Raw genomic sequence first — 19105 nt, forward strand, 5'->3', positions numbered from 1 at the left:
CTTTAGGCCAACTTTTTCGCTCTCCTCTTTCACTTCCATCAAGAGGCTCTTTAGCTCCTCTTCACTTTCTGCCATAAGGGTGGTGTCATCTGCATATCTGAGGTTATTGATATTTCTCCCAGCAATCTTGATTCCAGCTTGTGCTTCTTCCAGTCCAGCGTTTCTCATGATGTACTCTGCATAGAAGTTAAATAAGTAGGGTGAAAATATACAGCCTTGACGTACTCCTTTTCCTATTTGGAACCAGTCTGTTGTTCCATGTTCAGTTCTAACTGTTGCTTCCTGACCTGCACACAGATTTCTCAAGAGGCAGGTCAGGTGGTCTGGTATTCCCATATCTTTCAGAATTTTCCACAGTTTATTGTGATCCACACAGTCAAAGGCTTTGGCATAGTCAATTAAGCAGAAATAGATGTTTTTCTGGAACTCTCTTGCTTTTTCCATGATCCAGCGGATGTTGGCAATTTGATCTCTGGTTCCTCTGCCCTTTCTAAAACCAGCTTGAACATCAGGGAGTTCACAGTTCACGTATTGCTGAAGCCTGGCTTGGAGAATTTTGAGCATTACTCTACTAGCATGTGAGATGAGTGCAACTGTGTGCTAGTTTGAGCATTCTTTGGCATTGCCTTTCTTTGGAATTGGAATGAAAACTGACCTTTTCCAGTCCTGTGGCCACTGCTGAGTTTTCCAAATTTGCTGACATATTGAGTGTAGCACTTTCACAGCATCATCTTTCAGGATTTGAAACAGCTCAATTGGAATTCCATCACCTCCACTAGCTTTGTTTGTAGTGATGCTTTCTAATGCCCACTTGACTTCACATTCCAAGATGCCTGGTTCTAGATTAGTGATCATATCATCAGGTATATTTTCCAGATCCCTTCCCTCCCACCTGGAACTCGTTAAAGTTATTCCCGGGCAGGGGAATACATCTGAATTGAAAAAAGGTGATATGACCTCTCTGATGTTTAGTTAATTCTCTATAAAATTCCTTGTATGTAGTTCTAAAATTCTGATTTTTATAATTCTATGATTTCAAGCCCCTTTATTCAGCATGAACTGGATGTCTGCTAAGTTAATTCTTAACTCTATACTCTGGTTAAGTGAGAGTTGGACTATAAAGAAAGTTGAGCACCGAAGAACTGATGCTTTTGAACTGTGGTGTTGGAGAAGACTCTTGAGAGTCCCCTGGACCACAAGGAGATCCAACCAGTCAATCCTAAAGGAAATCGGTCCTGAATATTCATTGGAAGGACTGATGCTGAAGTTGAAACTTTGGCTACCTGATCTGAAGACCTGACTCATTGGAAAAGACCCTGATGCTAGAAAGAGTTAAGGCAGGAGGAGAAGGAGATGGCAGAGGATGAGACTGTTGGATGGCATCATTGATTCAATGGACATGAGTCTGAGCAAGCTCTGGGAGTTGGTGATGGATAGGGAAGCCTGGCATGCTGCAGTTCAGGCAGTTACAAAGAGTTGGACATGACTGAGCAACTGAACTGAATTAAATACTCTGGTTATACTTTCTCCCTAAATCTGGCCTCACTTCCAACCACAAACCCTCCCACAAACCCTTCTCTTCTCTAAAATTCAGCTCAAGTTCAACCTTTCTTGGAGTTATCATAAACCACTTCAATACCTATGATCTCTTCCTTTCTTGAATTGCTATAGTACTTATAATTTATATCATTCAACCTAACATTAAGTTACATGCTGTCTTATTCTCTATTTAAAATCTGTACAGTTAGGTAAGAAATTCTAGATGATACAAAAAAACACAGGCTTTATAAAAATCCCAAGCAATGCTTCAAACTTAACTGGATATATTCTTGCCTTTTTTTTTTCTCTACCAAATAAACATTCAACTACACAATCACCGTTAAGACTTCATTTTTATATGAAAATATTATGGAATTTTACTGCATAAAGATCTACAAATTCTAGGGTAACAATGTTTTCTAAATACTGTGTCATAGCCAATAAATTTCAATAACTGGTATCACTTGGATCTTAAGTAAAAGACAAACTCAATCTTTATCTCATACTCCACTTTCCACTGCTAAATGAGTTCCTTTTGTCAACACATTACCATTTTTCTAATTACCTGAGTGCTAAGTCTAGAAATCTTTTTCTATTCCCCTTTTTTCTATTTTATGTCATCATCATATTTTTCTGATTAATCATTTCTATTCAATCTGTAAACAACTTTGTCACCCTAGTTGCTTTGTTCTTTAACGAACAAATCTCCATTAGCTCCCTATAGCTTACAAGTACTAGCTCAAATTTTTGAATCTAGAACACAAGGGTTCCCCACATTCCAATTTCTCTTTGACCATCTAAAATGAATCTTGCCTTTACACTGCTGTCAGAAATCTCAAGCCCATTCCTAATGTGAGCCTTTGCTCTCCTCATATCTCCCCTTAACATATGGAATCATACATATATCCAAAAAAGATGCAGCTCAAGTATTATCTCCTCTTTAATGATTTTTCTAACTGATAAGGCCCATGACAGGACAATATCCTCAGAATATAATATTTACTTTCTATAACACTGACTTTAGGCAACTAAACATATTCCCAGTTGTTCTGACCAAAAAACCTTAGAGCTCTTTCAACTTCCCTCTCATACTCCTACACAACCCATCAGCAATCATAGTAACTGTATCTTTGACTTATAATCAGGATGCAATCACTTTTCACTATAATCTCTGCTGCACTGGTCAAAACCTCCATTGACTCCAGCATGGAACACAACAGACTCCATGTTTTCTCCCTTGACTGCATTGATCTATTTCAAATGTAACATCCCCCAAGTCTGGAAAGCAAGCCAATTGGTTACTTCTTTCCTCAAAATATTCTTCAATATTTTGAAGCCCATTCAATAGTTTATTAGGCCTTAAATAGGAACCCATATTATTCTCTTCAATTTAATTTTCTACTTCTCTTTCCCTTACTCCTTTCATTCCAGATTTACTAGCTTCTTTGATCTTTCTCAAATATGTCCTATACTCTGCACTAACTGTTCCCTCTTCTTGGAATCATTTGCTGTTCTCTCATGGTATCTAGGTGGTTTGCTCCAAATATTCCCTTCTCAATATGGCCTTCTTTCATCACACTATTTAAAATAGGCCCTCCTCTATATTCCTCTTCGCTTTTTTTTCCCATAGCATTTATCACCATTTAACTTACTCTGTTTTGCATTTATTTATTGTTTGCTTTGCCCCAGCTAGAATGTAGGCAGAAAGTTTTCCCTATTTTGTTGACTGCTATATCCCCAGGTTTCCATGGTGGTTCAGTAGTAAAGAATCCGCCTGCCAAGCATGGACACAGGTTCAATCCATGGGTTGGGAAGATCCCCTGGAAAAGGAAATGGCAAACTATTCCAGTATTCTTTCCTAGGAAATCCTATGGACAGAGGAGGCTGGCGGGCTTCAGTCCACGGACAACAACAAATATACCCAATACTTAGAAAAGCATCTGCACATACTTAGAAACATATCTGTACACAGGATATACTCAGTAAACATGGCTTGTTGATGAAGCAGATATCGCCTACATTAATACCCAAAAGATTTCAGTGAGAAACCCTTCCTGGATCTTATGAGACAATTGTGTCGAACTGTCCATTCTTATCAGGTCTTTAACAAATATTATTGAATTTGAACTGTCTACCAGATTATAAATTCTAAGAGGTTCTGAATGAACTATGAAGATTAGAGAAATCTTTAACTTAGTTCAACATGTTCAGTACCTGCAACTTTCACTTACCAGCAGCACATATAGGAAGAGAATCTGGGTTACATTCCCGACTATTCTGAAATACGGTTCTTGACGCTCTTTTTCTGCTAAAACATATATCATCATTGACTGGCATTCCTTGAGATGGCTTTAATTTTGGAGATGGAATGAAATCATATGCTGAAAACTATAAAAACGGAATAACAAATTAGCAAATGTAGTTAAGTCAACTTGGTAATGAATATGATGGAATAATTTAGACCTAATTATGAAATTCAGGTTAAAAGAAAAAATTAATAAATTATCAAATATATAATGATACAAATAAACATCCACATATAGTACGGTACACGAGCAGTATTTTTTCATGCCATGATATAAATGCTAATTTTTTTTCCGTTTCTTAAACCTTACCCTAAACGTTTTCTGTACCTTACCTTCCTAGAGTACATAACTGGTAGCTAGGAAGGAAAGAATGCAAATGACAAAAAGAGTGAAGTGATGACTTGAATAAAGGAAAGACCATTTCTGATTCAGCAGCATGGCCTGTCACACTATGCCATCTTTGAACAGTGGACAATAAATGCCAGTTGAAGGTCATTGAACCAGCAAGCATCCCACTTTACTCTTCTTACTGAGGCAAATTTACTATTCATAATCTGCAGCCCAAATGTAAATATAATCTATATCATGGTTCCCTTAGATTTTTATGAGAGATCTTTTAGTTAAAACCAAAAACATAATACTTTATATATGCCTAGTACTTTATAATTTCCAACTCCTTTTCCACATACCCAGTTTGATCTGTAAGGTACAAGAGTGCCAGAATAGAATTTTGAAACTCAACCTAATCATAGTTAAAGAAATACGTAAAAGCATGATTCAAGTGTTAAGAATCCTTCACAATAATGGCCTTGATTGTTCTGGATCATTTCACACTGATCATGGCTACAGAACATTTTAAAAACTGAGTGAACAGACAAGAAATTATATTTACTGTCCTTATATTTATTTGTAGCTTAAAGACACAATCAAATCTACACATGCGGTGAACTCTAAGTCTTCTCAGGTATCCTTAGCAAACTTGTCAAGTGTCAAATAGCAATGAAATACAGTAAAATTACAGATATATCTATTTGAAAACTTCTTAGCTATTTGACTATTACAAGATTAAGATTATCAAATAGATATCAAGTAACTTGTTATTCCTCATCAAATTTTGTGAGAAAACTATTAACTCATTCAAAAATTAACCCCCAAAATACCAGTGAGAAGTAATGAATGCTTCAGCAGAAAAAGGTCTGATTTTACTTTCCTCAAAATCCAATATTATAATTTCTGAGACTGATTAGAGGCTTTCCTGGGAGCACAGTGGTAAAGAATCCACCTGCAGTGTAGGAGACATGGGTTCAATCTCTGGTTTGGGAAGATCCCCTGGAGAAGGAAATGGTAACCCACTCCAGTATCCCAGCTTGGGAAAGCCCATGGACAGAGAAGCCTGGTGGGCTATAGTCCGCCACGGTTGCAAAGAGTCAGACATGACTTTGTGACTAAACAACAACGACTGATTTTATAGTAGTCAGTATGAAAAGGAGGGAGCCTCCCAACCCAGGGATCGAACTCAGGTCTCCTGCATTGCAGGTGGATTCTCTACCAGCTGAGCCACCAGGGAAGCCCATGAAAAGGACACAATGGAATAAAAATGAAACCAGTTACAGTCAACTTTTGATTAGATACATTAAAAGAAAATATACTAACCCAGTTAATATCATGAATAATCCAGAAATAATTCTCCAGTATGGAATGCATTTACATTAGATTTACTCTGTAATTAATCTCTTTTTAAAAAAACTTTTTATATTGGAGTATAGCCAATTAACAATGTTGTGATAGTTTCAGGTGAACAGTAAAGGGCTGCAGCCATACAAATAATATATCCATTTTCCACTAAACTCTCCACCAAACTGTTCTACTTAGAGAACAGAACATTCGAATGTATGACAGTGAATACAACTCGTGACAGTGGTAATGAGGGTGTAGATAAAGTGGGTGGTAGTAGGAGTGGAGAATGTATCTGCTAGTGTGGCATTTTCCGGAGTTTAGAAGTAGTCAGTCAGGAATTACATTCTGCTATAGAAAAATCTGCAAATATTTGAAAGCAGACTGTAGGACATACCAATTATTATTAACATGAGAGGTCCTTTATGGTCTTTCTCAAAAGTAGGTAAATTATTGTCATCAGGATAAGCTTTGATGGGACTAAACAATAAACAAGGGAAAAGGAATGAGTTAGCATAAAAGGGAAAAGCACACATATAGTTTGCAAAAGTTGTGAGCTAAATTTACAAAATATGAAGCAGTCTGTTTAGAGGATCTTATGACTCTTAGAAATATAGAACTGAGTTTTCAGTGTTTGAAGTTAATGTCTTAAAATTTAATTCATTTAATTCCTCGTAGGAAATGAAAGTGTTATAAAAGGTGAGTTTCACATTTAATATTAACAATGATTTGAAATTCACATACTCTAATCTACTATTTTAATCTCGCTATTTAGTAACTCTTAACCTTTGGACTTGACTCCTAATATATTTTTCATAAAAACATTTCTCTGACCTAACACATCTTAGTTCAGCTTTTGGCAAGGAGTGTTAAGGACATCACAAAAATAGTTTTAATTCTACCTTGGTATAGATAGTAGCAAATTATCAGGGTAACACCTTTTAATAGCTAACTCTCTCAGAAACCACCTACACTCCTGCCTTTATTGAGCTCATACTAAATTTATCTTAATCTCCAGCCTCCAGTTTTTGGACCTTCATTTTCTACTGGTTCTTTCTGGTTTTACCTGAACTTCAACCTTGCCTCTAAATGACAGCCATTAAAAAAAGCTTATTCCAAGTACCTCCAAAATCACCTTCTGAAATATCTTTGTATGTTTTTTCAAATCATTTTCTATGCAGACTTTAAGAGAGCACAGTTGTGATACCAAATATAACAAATTTGTCTCCTACTTTTGCACATTCAAGGGAAAGCATAGACTGTGAGTTTAATTAATGACCTCGGTTATTAGGTTAAAGAACAAGGAAAAAAATGTTCATAAACGTAAAAGTTTTTAATACATGGCATGTACTTGTACAGAAAAAGCTCACATAAAAATTCTACTTATGATGGCTCTTTGGACAAATCAGACTCAGTAGAAGGCAGCTATTTGTCTTTGCCCACATTTTATCACCATGTAAAAATAATAGTATAATTGTTTGAGCAAATTCGAACTTATCTTCTCAGGAAACACCTAATTAACTTAAATTTCCTAAATTTCCTCTACTGGTTTCACTGATTGGATACCTTAACATTACTCCTTTTCAAATTATAAAATTGTAAAATCACATGTTCAATTAAATTTCATAATAGATAATATCTTTATTAACAGGGATCAATTTTTATAATGCCATAAATCTTATAATGCTTAATATATTATTTATAATTTCCAGACTCTTAATTAAGATTTTAGACTAATATAAAATTCAATGAAAAAATTAAACTATCAAATATAGTTGATAGGTTCGTATAGTCAAAGCTATGGTTTTTCTAGTGGTCATGTATGGATGTGAGAGTTGGACCATAAAGCAATCTGAGTGCCAAAGAATTGATGCTTTTGAACTGTGGTGCTGGAGAAGACTCTTGAGAGTCCCTTGGACTGCAAGGAGATCAACCCAGTCAATCCTAAAGGAAATCAGTCCTGAATATTCATTGGAAGGACTGATGCTGAAGCTGAAACTCCAATACTTTGGTTACCTGATGTGAAGAACTGACTCATTGGAAAAGAGCCTGATGCTGGGAAAGACTGAAGGCAGGAGGAGAAGGGGACAACAGATGAGATGGTTGGATGGCATCACTGACTCGATGGACATGAGTCTGAGCAAGCTCCAGGAGTTGGTGATGGACAGGGATGCCTGGCGTGCTGCAGTCCAGGAGGTCGCAAAGAGTCAGACACAACTGAGCAACTGAACTAAATTGATAGTTGATTTACAATATTGTGTTCATTTCTGCTGTATAGCAAAGTGACTTGATTATATGTATGTATTCTTTTTCATATTCTTTTCCATTATGGTTTATCACAGGATATTAAATATAGTTCCCTGTGTTAAATATGCTTTTAATTTATCCTTGTCTGTTATACATTATAGGATAATCATCAAACAAACAGGTTAAAGGATATACAAAAGCCTCTGGATGATGACAAATACATGTTTATTTCTGTCACTTAAACCATTATAAAAAGGACATATATAGTCACGGAAAGAATAAAAAGATAGCTCTTGGTTATATGAATTTCAGTTTTTGTCTAGGAGGAAACAAAAGTTGGTATCTTTGGGTGAGGTTATATTTAATATATATAACTGACACTACCTTAGGTTAAAAAGTTACAGGGAAATAAAAGTAGGTACCCAAAGAAATGCATATGTTTTCTCCATTTATCATGATAAGTGCTATGGTTTTTTTAAGACCATAAAATCAATATAATGTATACATTATCTTATTTAATATTCTAAGGTTTAGTTTTCAAAACTTATTTTAAAATTACTTTTAAGTTTTTAAATAGATCTGAGAATAGATATGCTTTTGGATTGCTCTTAATTTTGACAAGTACTAAAAATAAGGTTTTCAGCAATTCCCTGGTAGCCCAGTGGTTAGGACTCAGCGCTTTCACTGCCCCGGCCCAAGGTTCAATCCCTGGTCAGGGAACTAAGATCTTGCAAGCCGTGTGGTGCAGTCAATAACAACAACATAAATAAATAAACAGAAAAAAGTTTTTTGAATACTTCAGACATCTTGATAAAATTTTAAGAAGAAAAATAATGACTACTTATTGGAAACAAACCAACATCTGCACTGATATTATATATATTTTCAGGGTTGTTCATGATTTTGACATGTTTTAAAACTAAGGGTTTTTCTCTTTTAGATACTCCAATCATATTTTTTATAGAACAGGGAGGGAGGTTCAAGAGGGAGGGGATATATATGTACCTATGGCTGATTCATGTTGAGGTTTGACAGAAAACAACAAAATTCTGTAAAGCCATTATCCTTCAATTGAAAAAAAAAATAAAAAACAAAAACTACTTGCTGGAAATAATGTACTATCCAAGGAAATTTCAATTTTTAGGATTAAGTTCACACCAAATACATTACTGCAACTTAGTGATTTGGGATTTTCTATTACCTTTAAATTTGTCACATTAAGTATTCTAAATCTTTCCCACATTCTTCAAATGTCTGATTCTCTATTTTCCATTCTCAGCTTGGCTCTTCATTTACCAGATTATGGAAGCCTAATATTAGAGCCCTGCCCTTAAAATGTGACTCACAAATCAGCAGCATCAGCAACTAAAAGCTTACTAGATATGTAGTCTCAGAACCCCTCTCCAGACAAACTGAACCAGAATCTGTACTTTAGAAGATCCTGAGGGAATTTTTATGAACATTAAAATTTGATAAGCACTATTTCAGAGCTCATTGTCTTCAATGTCCAGAGCTCCATTCTTTTGGTTAAAAAAAAAAAAATCTGCTGTCTCAAAATCTTTCTGAATGCTAAGTTATCTTCCTTTAATTTTTCCCTCCAGTTCCAGAAGAAAAAAGACTTCTGCCTCTGTTCCAAAGCTAACCTCTCTCTATACCCATGTTCTTGATTCATTCAATATATAACGACACGAATTCCTTGCCTTTCCCTCTCCATTTGATTCTCAACTATGATTAGAGAGATCAAATCATATATTCCTTGCAAATCTAAGATCTACCACAGTACAGAGTAGGCATGGTGAAGTCACCAGTGGCTCTTTGCTACTTTTAAATGAGGTGGTTCCTAATTAAAAATAAAACATAGTGATAACTCATCCTGCTATATCCTACTACATCTTGCTTGGTCTTTTCTTTTACCCTCAAACCCAGAGATTCTATTTTCTCACTTAGATATTTGTGGATACTGATTGCAGACACAGCACTGTTAGTACTGTTATATAAAAAAACAACAACAGTCATTATCAACACAGTGCTTACTTACTGAAGAAAAAGAAGACATGGTTCACATGGGCTAAATACCAAAAGAGGAAAAAAATGCAAGGCAGTGCTTTTAAGAGTAATCTATAACCTTCAACCTGGCTTCACACTTAGAGGATGATCAAAAAGATGCTTAATAAATGTTTACTGCTTGTATTAATAAATATTTTATCAGTTCATCTCATAAACTCGTAAATTTAGTCTCTAAAACCACTTTTTTTCCATGTCTCACTGACTTTTCAGTAACCAAACTTTCTACCTTTAAAAAGATATAGAACCTAATAACTACATACAAGTGAAGCAAGTATGCTCCTTACTTTTCAGTCTAGCTTACCGTGACTCTTAATCTGTTAAGAAAAATATAGCTAACATGGTGGCCAGGTAGTGATGGCTGATTACTGGACCCCACTAACCCATTAAAATAGTCCTAAAAGCACAGAAAGAGATGCAAAGTTAGAATACCACAAGAATCTGCTTATCACAGTATATGCTGGGGCATAAAAATAGTCAACTAAATGGTGAAAACAAAATTAAAACGCATAAATACTCAAAAGTAAGAACAACTAAACCAACTGATATTATATCATCTAACATGAAACAGCCATTAAAGATACTACTATAGATTATTTGATGTCAAAGAAAAAAAATTCATGATAAAGTGAAAGAGAGAGACTTTTGTGTATGGAAAGAATAACATCTTTAGTATACACAAACTGAAATGACACTTGAAGACGAGGGAACAAAATGTTCACTGAATGCTTTTCTTAGTAGTGAGACTGCTGAAAATCTTAAATTTCTTCTTTGTGCCTTTCTATGTTTTCCAAATTTTCTATAACAAGCACATACAACTTTTAATAATCAGATGAATTATTAGGAGGAAATTAAGAAAGATAAAATTATGAGAAAAGTATCTCCAAAAATTATTTTACAAGTAGCTAGCTGATATATAAGAATAAATCATGCTTTTTCTGATTTCATTCTCCTCAAAAATCTCTCCTGCGTTTAATAGCAACGCTGTGCTTCCTGAAACTCTCTTTTTACTTCACGTCTAAAACCTTTGCTCTTCCTTGATTCTCTTCCAACTCTTGGGCACTCTTTCTCTTTGCCTTGTTTGGTTCTATCTCCTGCTGTTCCCTAAATGGGGCTGTATGCTGAGACTGAGTCTTAAGCACTGTGCTCTTGTTCTGAGAACTCCTCAAATCTCACAGTTTCAACAAATTACTTCTCAATGTGTGACTTGCAAGTTCTACATCCTAGTTCTTTCTTTGTCTCTCGAATAGTGGTCTTCAACAAATTCAACGAAGTGTTCTTCCACTATCTAAAACTCATTTTCTCTTGTTGGGTCTTTCTTATTCATGGATTTATTATGGGCTTTTTTGTCACTTCAATCAAATCTGAGTTATCCCTCTTTATCTTCTTTTCCTCCAACACTTGGGCCACTAAATCCTTTGAAATCCCTCTTACCTGACACCCTACTAATTCTAATGCAACTCAACAATGCACACGTAAAGTAGTCCAATAAATGTACTAACTGATCTTCCAAGTCTCCAGTCTCCACCTTCTCAAAAAAAGAAAAAAGTCCACACAACTTAGACATTGCTGCTGTTGTGATTAGCTTTCCTAAAATACTGCTTAAGAAAAAGAGAAGGAAAAAACCAAAACCAAAACCAAACAACCCCTGTAGTCTCAAATCACTGTCAAAATAATAGACTAAACTCTTTAATCTGGCATTCACAGGTCTCCAGTCTAGCAAGGGCCTGCTTTTTTAACCTTTCCTTTTTCCTACCACTGTAATACAAAATAATCCCTCTAAGCAAACTAATCTATTTCTTCAAAATAAGCTACAGGAGTATGTAACTGAAACATTCATGAGTTTTTATAGAAGCATCTTATGTCATTAACTTGCTCTATGTGGACAAGACAGAAATAACATTTTAACAATAGACTGCAAATGTTAAAATTGAGCCTGGGCAAGAGTCAGTACAAATTAGAACAGGGGTCACGTCGTTCTGGAAAAGGCAAAACTATGCAGACAGCAGAAGACCAGTGTTTGCGAGGAGTTAGGGAGGGAAGGATGAATAGAAGGAGCACAGAGAATTTTAGGGCAGTGAAATTGTTTTGTGTGATACTACAACGATGGTTATGGGTCACGGATATATTTGTCCAAACCCACAGAATGTACAATACCCAAAGTAAATCCTAATGTCAATGCAGGTTCATCAGTTGCAACAAATGCACCATTCTAGGAGAGATGGTGTTTGTGAAGGAGGTTACATGTGTGGGTGTGCAAAGGGGCTTTAAGGAAACGCTCTGTACTTTCAATCTTGTTGTGAACCTAAACCTGCTCTAAAATACAGTACTGCCCTATTATTTTAAAAATATACATGTACTTTTTAAAACTGCACACATAAAAATATTTAGGTATTTAATCCCTGTCATTCATTACGATAATTTCCAATGTATCAGTAATTCTTCTACAGACCATTTCTGAGCAAGAAAGTACAGTCAATCCTCCAAATCGATCGGTTCTGCACCCACACATTCAACTGTGAATTGAAAATATATTTAAAAAAATTCAAGAAAGTTCCCAAATGCAAAACTTCAATTTTCCATTCTTTGGCAATACATAGCGTTTACACTGTATTTATGCAGCTATTTACACAGCATTTACATTGTATGAAATATTATAAGTAATCTTGAAATGACAAGGTATACAGGAGGAGGTTCTAGGCACCTATATAAGGGACTTTAACATCTACAGATTTGGTACGCTCCAGGGTCCAGATACCAACCTCCCTAAGATACTAAGGGACAACTGTATAGCTTAATTTCTGGGATAATTTTTAATTTGACCATAACTTTTTTCAAAAGCAATATATGTCTACGCCAGAATTTCAGAAATGTACTATTTTCAGATTCTTGGCACTTTGGCCGGCACCAGAATCTTAATACACTAACATTTCTTTTTTTTTAGGCTGTGCTGCATGGCTTGTGGGATCTTAGTTCCCTGATCAGGGACTGAACCTGGGCCAGGGCAGTGGAAGTGCTGAGTTCTTACCACTGGACTGCCACAGAACTTCCTACACTAACATTTTAGATTTGACAAATAACAAGCAGTGTTAAAATCAATGCTTACAGAAAATCATTCACTCCCAGGGTGGTTTAAAATACACGAGAAAAACCATATGACTAAACTATGTAAACAGGAAAATTACTTTAAAAATAACTTTAGAATTAAAAAGAACAAGCGGGAACACTGTTCACCTCCATCCATACTGCAAAAGGCATGAACTCATTTACAAAAATGATCTCCATACCTGGCCCTTGCCTACATTTCTAGTTTCATCTTCTGCTACTTTCCACCAAACAGGTTCAGCTGTGCAGAAATACACCATTTCTTATTAATTTGGTAAATCCTTTTATAATTTAGTATCTCTGAACATTATTTCTTCAGTCTGAAATTCATCAGGACACATCCACACTAAGCAAATTACTATTCATCTTTTATCATTTGAACCACCCTACAAACAAATTAAAAGTTTGACCATATGAGTGTAGGATAATTCTAAGCATAGAAACAAGTGCAAAGAAATATTGAGCTTTAGTAGGTAGTCAGCTGTTGTGTTACTGGTGTAGTAATTATGTTTTGTATATGAATATGAATAAATGTAACTGATATTAGAGACCAGAAGCTGTAACTCCAATACTTTGGCCACCTGATGTGACAAACTGACTCACTGGAAAAGACCCTGATGCTGGAAAGATTGAAGGCGGAATGAGAAGGGGACGGCAGAGGATGAGATGGTTGGATGGCATCACTGACGCAATGGACATGAGTTTGAGTAAACTCCGGGAGTTGTCGATGGACAGGGAGGCCTGGCATGCTGCAGTGCATGGGGTCGCAAAGAGTCGGGCATGACTGAGCGACTGAACTGAACTGATATTAGGGACCAGGGTTAAATTGTGAGAGAACGGAAACACAAACATGGACTAAAGGAATATGAGAAAGAGTCTTGAGGTGCTGGATTTGCATTGGAGGTATCAATATGAATTTGTTTGAAGAAAAAAAAAAAAAGGTATTCCTAGGTTCTATCCACTGAAAGAGTCAATCCACAATGATAAGCAATACCACTGACATCTATACCCTGACTTTGGTTTTAAAATTCCACTTCCTAATTTAAAAAGCATTTCTTGGGCTCTTGGAAAAAACATTGGCTCCAGGTCTGGAGCAAGAAAATACAAAGTAACCCTGGGCATCATACTATGTTTAAGTTAAGGAAGTGTTCAAAGACTTAAGAGTCACGTAACAGGACACAGGAGCCAGCCACTGGTCAAATCAAATTTGAGACAATTTTAGTGTCAAAAGGAATACTCATGCATTTAATTATTAAACAGAGAATAAAAAAGAATGCCAGGTAACAAATACAGAAGGCATGTTAGACTTTTCAAAAAAGTTACCCCTTTTTGTAGTCCCCAGTGTAATAAATGATACAGGTAAGGATCACTTGTGGATGTTAAGAACAGGGGTGGAAGGTTGTTGAGGTATTCCAAGTGTCACAGAGTATCTTACAGATCATATGCTAATTATAAAGAGGAAAATAAACCTTTGCAACAGAGTGGTACGGTTATCACACCTTAACCAAGTGATGTAATGTGACGTTCACAAGGTTGTATTTTTGCTAAAACTGTTTATCTTGAATGTAACATAAAGAAACAGTACGATAAAGATTCTTCAAAAATAAGTCAATGTCATGAAAAAACACACAGATGGGCATGTAATTCTATGTAAAAGACATATTAACCATGTGACTCTTGACTGACTGGATCCTGGAAGACAAAATAGTATAAAACACATTTTGGGAACAACTGGAGACATATAGAGGCTATTACTACTGGTATTCTGGGGTGTGATAATGATATGATGGTTACAAATGAGAATGTCATTCTTAGGAGTTATATACAGAAACATTTAGGATGAAATGTCAAGATACTTGCACTTATTTTCAAATGGTTCAGCAAATACAAAGCACATACGGCAACATGACAACTGGTGAATACAGATGAAGTATATGAATATTCACTGCGTGTGCATATGTGCACACGTGCGCTCTCAAGTCGTCTCCAACTCTTTGCAACACCATGGAGACTTTTAGGCTCCTCTGCCCATGGATTTTCCATGCAAGAACACTGGAGTGGGTTATCATTTCCTCCTCCAGGGCATCTTCCCGACACAGGGATAGAACCCACGTCCCCTGCAGTGGCAGGCAGATTCTTTACCACTGAGCCACCTGGGAAGCCCCAATATTCACTGTACTATTCTTTTAAGTAAGCTATAGATTTGGAATTTTCAAAATAAAGACTTTGGGGTGGAAAAACACTCCTTAGTTCAGATGTCTGATCTTGGAAGGTTTTTCCTCCGCCAGTGTAATTATTTTTTCTACTTTCAGCATTTCCATAGGACTCGAAATTTCTATTTTAGCACTTAACCAATTCGTAGCTGCCCATTTACAGGTCTGACTTTTCCTTAACTAAACTCTGCAAAACCCATTTGATCTTCATTCCTAGAACGTGGTTCTTTTTCTGGTACCTACTAGGTATTCAGTGTTTGTTGTTTGAATGAGATAACAGATATGCCAAAGTGACAGATCAAAACTGAAATCCAGGTATTTTCTATACCAAATTGTGCCTCAAATTTAATCAAATCCATCAAGCAGAAAACCTGTTGAAGGTTTCTGTGTATTCTGTCCCATTATAATTGATACATCAGCAAACTGATTTAAAAACAAAGCATAACAACCCTCAAAGAGCCTCACTCCTCAGTCATTACAGGCATACTTCTATTTTAAATTCTTTCATAGGTTCAACTCAAGGAAATTAGAGAAGACGCATACCTGTTCTATGTCCTTGGAACCGGAAGTCTGGTTTTCTCCCGTGACTCCAGGCTGCTCATTTTCCCATGGTAATTTACTTTTTCCTTTTCCTGCACTTAGTACCCTTCGAGTACAGACAGTTGGACTATAAGATCCATAAATTTGCATGCTATCCCTTGTGTGGTCACCACAGTGACAGTGTGCACTCTGAGTTCTGTTACCAGCCAAAAGCCAGTCTGCATCTGCTCCATGTGCCAAATGGCTCGATCTACCCTGGGCAGATGATGGAATGAGTACGGCATATTCCACAAATCCCTGTTCTGTTAACTTTGGGAGGGTTTTTCTAGCCAATCTGGCCTGCACAGCATTCATCACTCCATCTCCATTATCCTGCAGCTCCACAGTATCCACAGCTTTGAAAAGGATGCTGGTTTTACCTGAGCCCATTGATGATGCCAACACAGCAAAGGCTTCAAGAGCTGCCTGGCGTACCCTGCGTTTGCTATCTACAAGAGCTGGGGCAAGATCAAAAGACAGTTTGGATAAGTCAAAATCCTCACTGGGATAAGTCAGGAGGGAGCAGATGCAAATGTTCACCACCTCCTCTCTCACTCTGGAATGCTTATGTTTGAGATGTTCCAGGAGCAAGCAAAGCACCTGTTGAGGACCTACTTCCTTCATTAGCTTGAGGAAGATTTTCATGTACTCTTGTTTGATCACCAACTTGTTGTCTGCCAGCACTTTGACAGAAGCTGCTATAACAGGTGCCAAGAACTGTTGTACCTGCTCTCCAAGGCGAATAACCAGTAAATGCAGGACTTGAAGTGTGCCGTGGACCACTTTGAAGTTAGAATCGTCTAACAAATTATACAGCAAACTAATGAAACTCACAAGGCTAGGATGAGAGGTGGAACTTGGGTTAAAGCGTCCCATCACCTGTTTTAGTTCCTCAACAGCCTGAGTCCGGTTCTTATAGTCTTCCTGATCTAACAACCTTGAATGCAGCTCCTGAGGAATAATCCCAAATTTAAGATTGCTGTTGGAAAGACTCACTGCACAGGGAAGGGGATCTTCAGGAAATCCACATGCTTCAAGTTCCAAATAATAAGGAACCTGACTTCCAAACTGGGACTCCAGGCGGCGATTGTAGTGTCTCCTCAGGGCAGAAGGCAGGCGAGAGATATAGGATTGAAATCTCTCTTGGCCAAGACGCTCCCCTATTTGTTGAAGTGCAGAGAAAGCTGTCTCAGATTCTTCTTCTATCTCCTGACCGCCAAGCTTTCGGGCTAAGGATATTATCACTTCGGTAAGATCTAGGTCGAGCAACAAATCCTCAGGGGTAAGCAAGATAGGGAACAGTAGTGCTGTGGAAGCTCTAAGCCGGGCGTCGGTACTTTCCAGTCCTTGTTGTATAAGCGCCCTCAGCACCTGTCCAGAACTACGCTTCAAACAGATGTGTAGGATCTGTAGCGCATCCTTCCGCAGGGCTGGATTCTCTTCTCGTAGCGAGACGACTAGCTGAGGCAGAAGAGCTAAGCTAAAGGCCTCTTCCAGCTGGCCTAACTCCCCCTGACCCCGGAGAACGTCCGAGAGGAACTGCAGGCAGAGTCGTTTCTCATCACTACCTCCCTCCACAAGCACTCGGCCCAGGGCCCGATACAGCGCTTCCTTTCGTCGGGGGAAGCCAAGTCGACCGCCCCGCCGCGGCAAAGCAGCCTGTAAAGCCTGGAAGGCCTCGGAAGGATCGGGCGCCGTCCGCAGTTGTTGAAGGAGCCGAGTCTCCTCTTCATCTCCCCCCGACAAACCACCTCCAGGCCCAGACCAACTACTTGAGATTGCCTCCGCGGGCATCAAGAGGGTCGAGGCCAGAGGCGAAGGTGTCGGGGGGCAGGAACCGTGGTCTCCGGCAGCTCCACGGCAGCAATAGTTTTTCTCGCCTCTCATGGCGCCCCTACCTCGACTATCATCAGTCTCTGGGGCGGAAGGACGACTGCGGCTCTGGAGGCGATAGGCACAGAGGGATGGAAGGGGCGGCAGCGGGAGCAGGGCTGAGGGCGCAGCCGCCATGGAGGGTCGTCAAGTGGCGGAGACTAGAGCAAACCATCGTCTCCGAAGGGCTCGATGGAGCCCTGCCTTCCTGTTCCTCTCCAAGCCTCAACCTGCAGAGGAGGAAAAGGCAACAACTTGAGCCCCTGACTCCCGGAGGCTGCCTTCGGCAAAATGGCCCCCGCCTGAGCCCCAGACCCCACAGCTGCCACCGGGCGTAACCAGGGGCACCACGTGACCAAACCGATCGATTCCATGGTGATGTACCCAGCGCGGACCTCTTGACCCGGAAATCAACCTGCCGTGATGCATGCAGGGTCATGTAGTCCACGTCAGAAATTCGGGCTAGGCGGAAGGGCTCGGGAAAAGGAAGTGAGAACGTCGCGAACGTAAGGAACGTATCTGGAATGGAGAAGGCGAGGAACAGATAAAGCATTAAGCGGAAGTGACGCTCTCCTCGCTCAGGGCGGAAGTTCCCCGCCCCACCCGTAAGAATTAGGGTTTGACTAGAGGCAAGTAAGGATCTTGCCCGGTCTCGAGTTGTCCACGGCTCCTCCTCCTCCTGTCGCTGCGGGCGTGATTCCTGGGACTCAGGTATTTTCCTTTGCTGTCCTTCTGCAGCGCAGGCTTTGACAGAGTTCTGCTGGAGTGCCGCTGGTGTTAGAGTAAGATGTAAAGAAATGAACGGGAGCAAGCAGGGACAGAGGCGACATCTTCTTGTGCAGGGCTCTTTATTGCAGTAAACGCGTTGTTGTCTACAGCCCTGAGTAAGGGCGATCCTTTCCTCCTGCCGTCCGCGTACCGGTACGAGAGATCCGGACTAAGGCCAAGCTCGGAGCTCGCGTACTTTTTTTCAAATCTCGGTGTTTTGGGACCTTACTCTCTCCGTCCTCTCCTACCTACCCCCACCCCCGCTCCGCCTCAGTCCCCTTTTCCTACTTCTCTAACCTTCGGGTTGTGAAGGGTTGATGGTTTTCTGTCGTTTTCCCTTATCCTCATCACTTTAAGTTCTCTTTGAAAACATAACGTGATCTGCAGATAAATCTATTTTTCCTTGTAGCTAACCTTCTGTCCCTTATAGGTTCTCAAAGTGTAATGCAGTTCTTCTGTGGGAATCACCCTTTCCCCCCGCTAGCTCCCTCTGCCACCCCAACCTCTCTGCAGGATCTTCGCGCAGCTCTGCAGCCTTTCCGTCTCCTGGAAATCGAGATTGCAAAGACAATTTCAGTTGCGGTTGAAGTTCTTTGCCTCGCTGTCCTAAGAGAATTCCGCGCTATAGTTTCAGAGCCGATGATAGACATTTCTTTGTTTTAGGCGAACTGTGAATTTGGTGAGCAGTCTTTCTTCCTTGTAATTAAACGTAGGCGGAAACAATTGAAGAGCCGGAGT

At 38.8% G+C, this 19105-nt stretch overlaps 2 protein-coding genes across 2 annotated transcripts in view; one reads left to right on the forward strand and one right to left on the reverse strand.

Annotated features, from left to right (window-relative positions):
- Positions 1-17951, reverse strand: part of TOGARAM1 (TOG array regulator of axonemal microtubules 1) — a 68252-nt gene extending 50301 nt beyond the window's left edge. Inside the window, exons 1-2 of the mRNA XM_040257616.1 lie at positions 15692-17951; positions 3771-3927 (exon numbers count right to left, since the gene is read on the reverse strand). Of these exons, the coding sequence (XP_040113550.1) occupies positions 3771-3927; positions 15692-17737 (2203 nt within the window). The 5' untranslated portion in view covers positions 17738-17951. The remainder of the gene's footprint in view (positions 1-3770; positions 3928-15691) is intronic.
- Positions 17952-18176: 225 nt separating this feature from the next.
- The window catches only part of KLHL28 (kelch like family member 28), a 33112-nt gene continuing 32183 nt past the window's right edge, over positions 18177-19105 (forward strand). Inside the window, exon 1 of the mRNA XM_040256695.1 lies at positions 18177-18310. The gene's annotated coding sequence lies outside the window, so the exon portion shown is untranslated. The remainder of the gene's footprint in view (positions 18311-19105) is intronic.

The sequence above is a fragment of the Oryx dammah genome, unplaced genomic scaffold (genome assembly GCF_014754425.2).
Source record: "Oryx dammah isolate SB20612 unplaced genomic scaffold, SCBI_Odam_1.1 HiC_scaffold_16, whole genome shotgun sequence".
NCBI classification, from domain to species: domain Eukaryota; kingdom Metazoa; phylum Chordata; class Mammalia; order Artiodactyla; family Bovidae; genus Oryx; species Oryx dammah.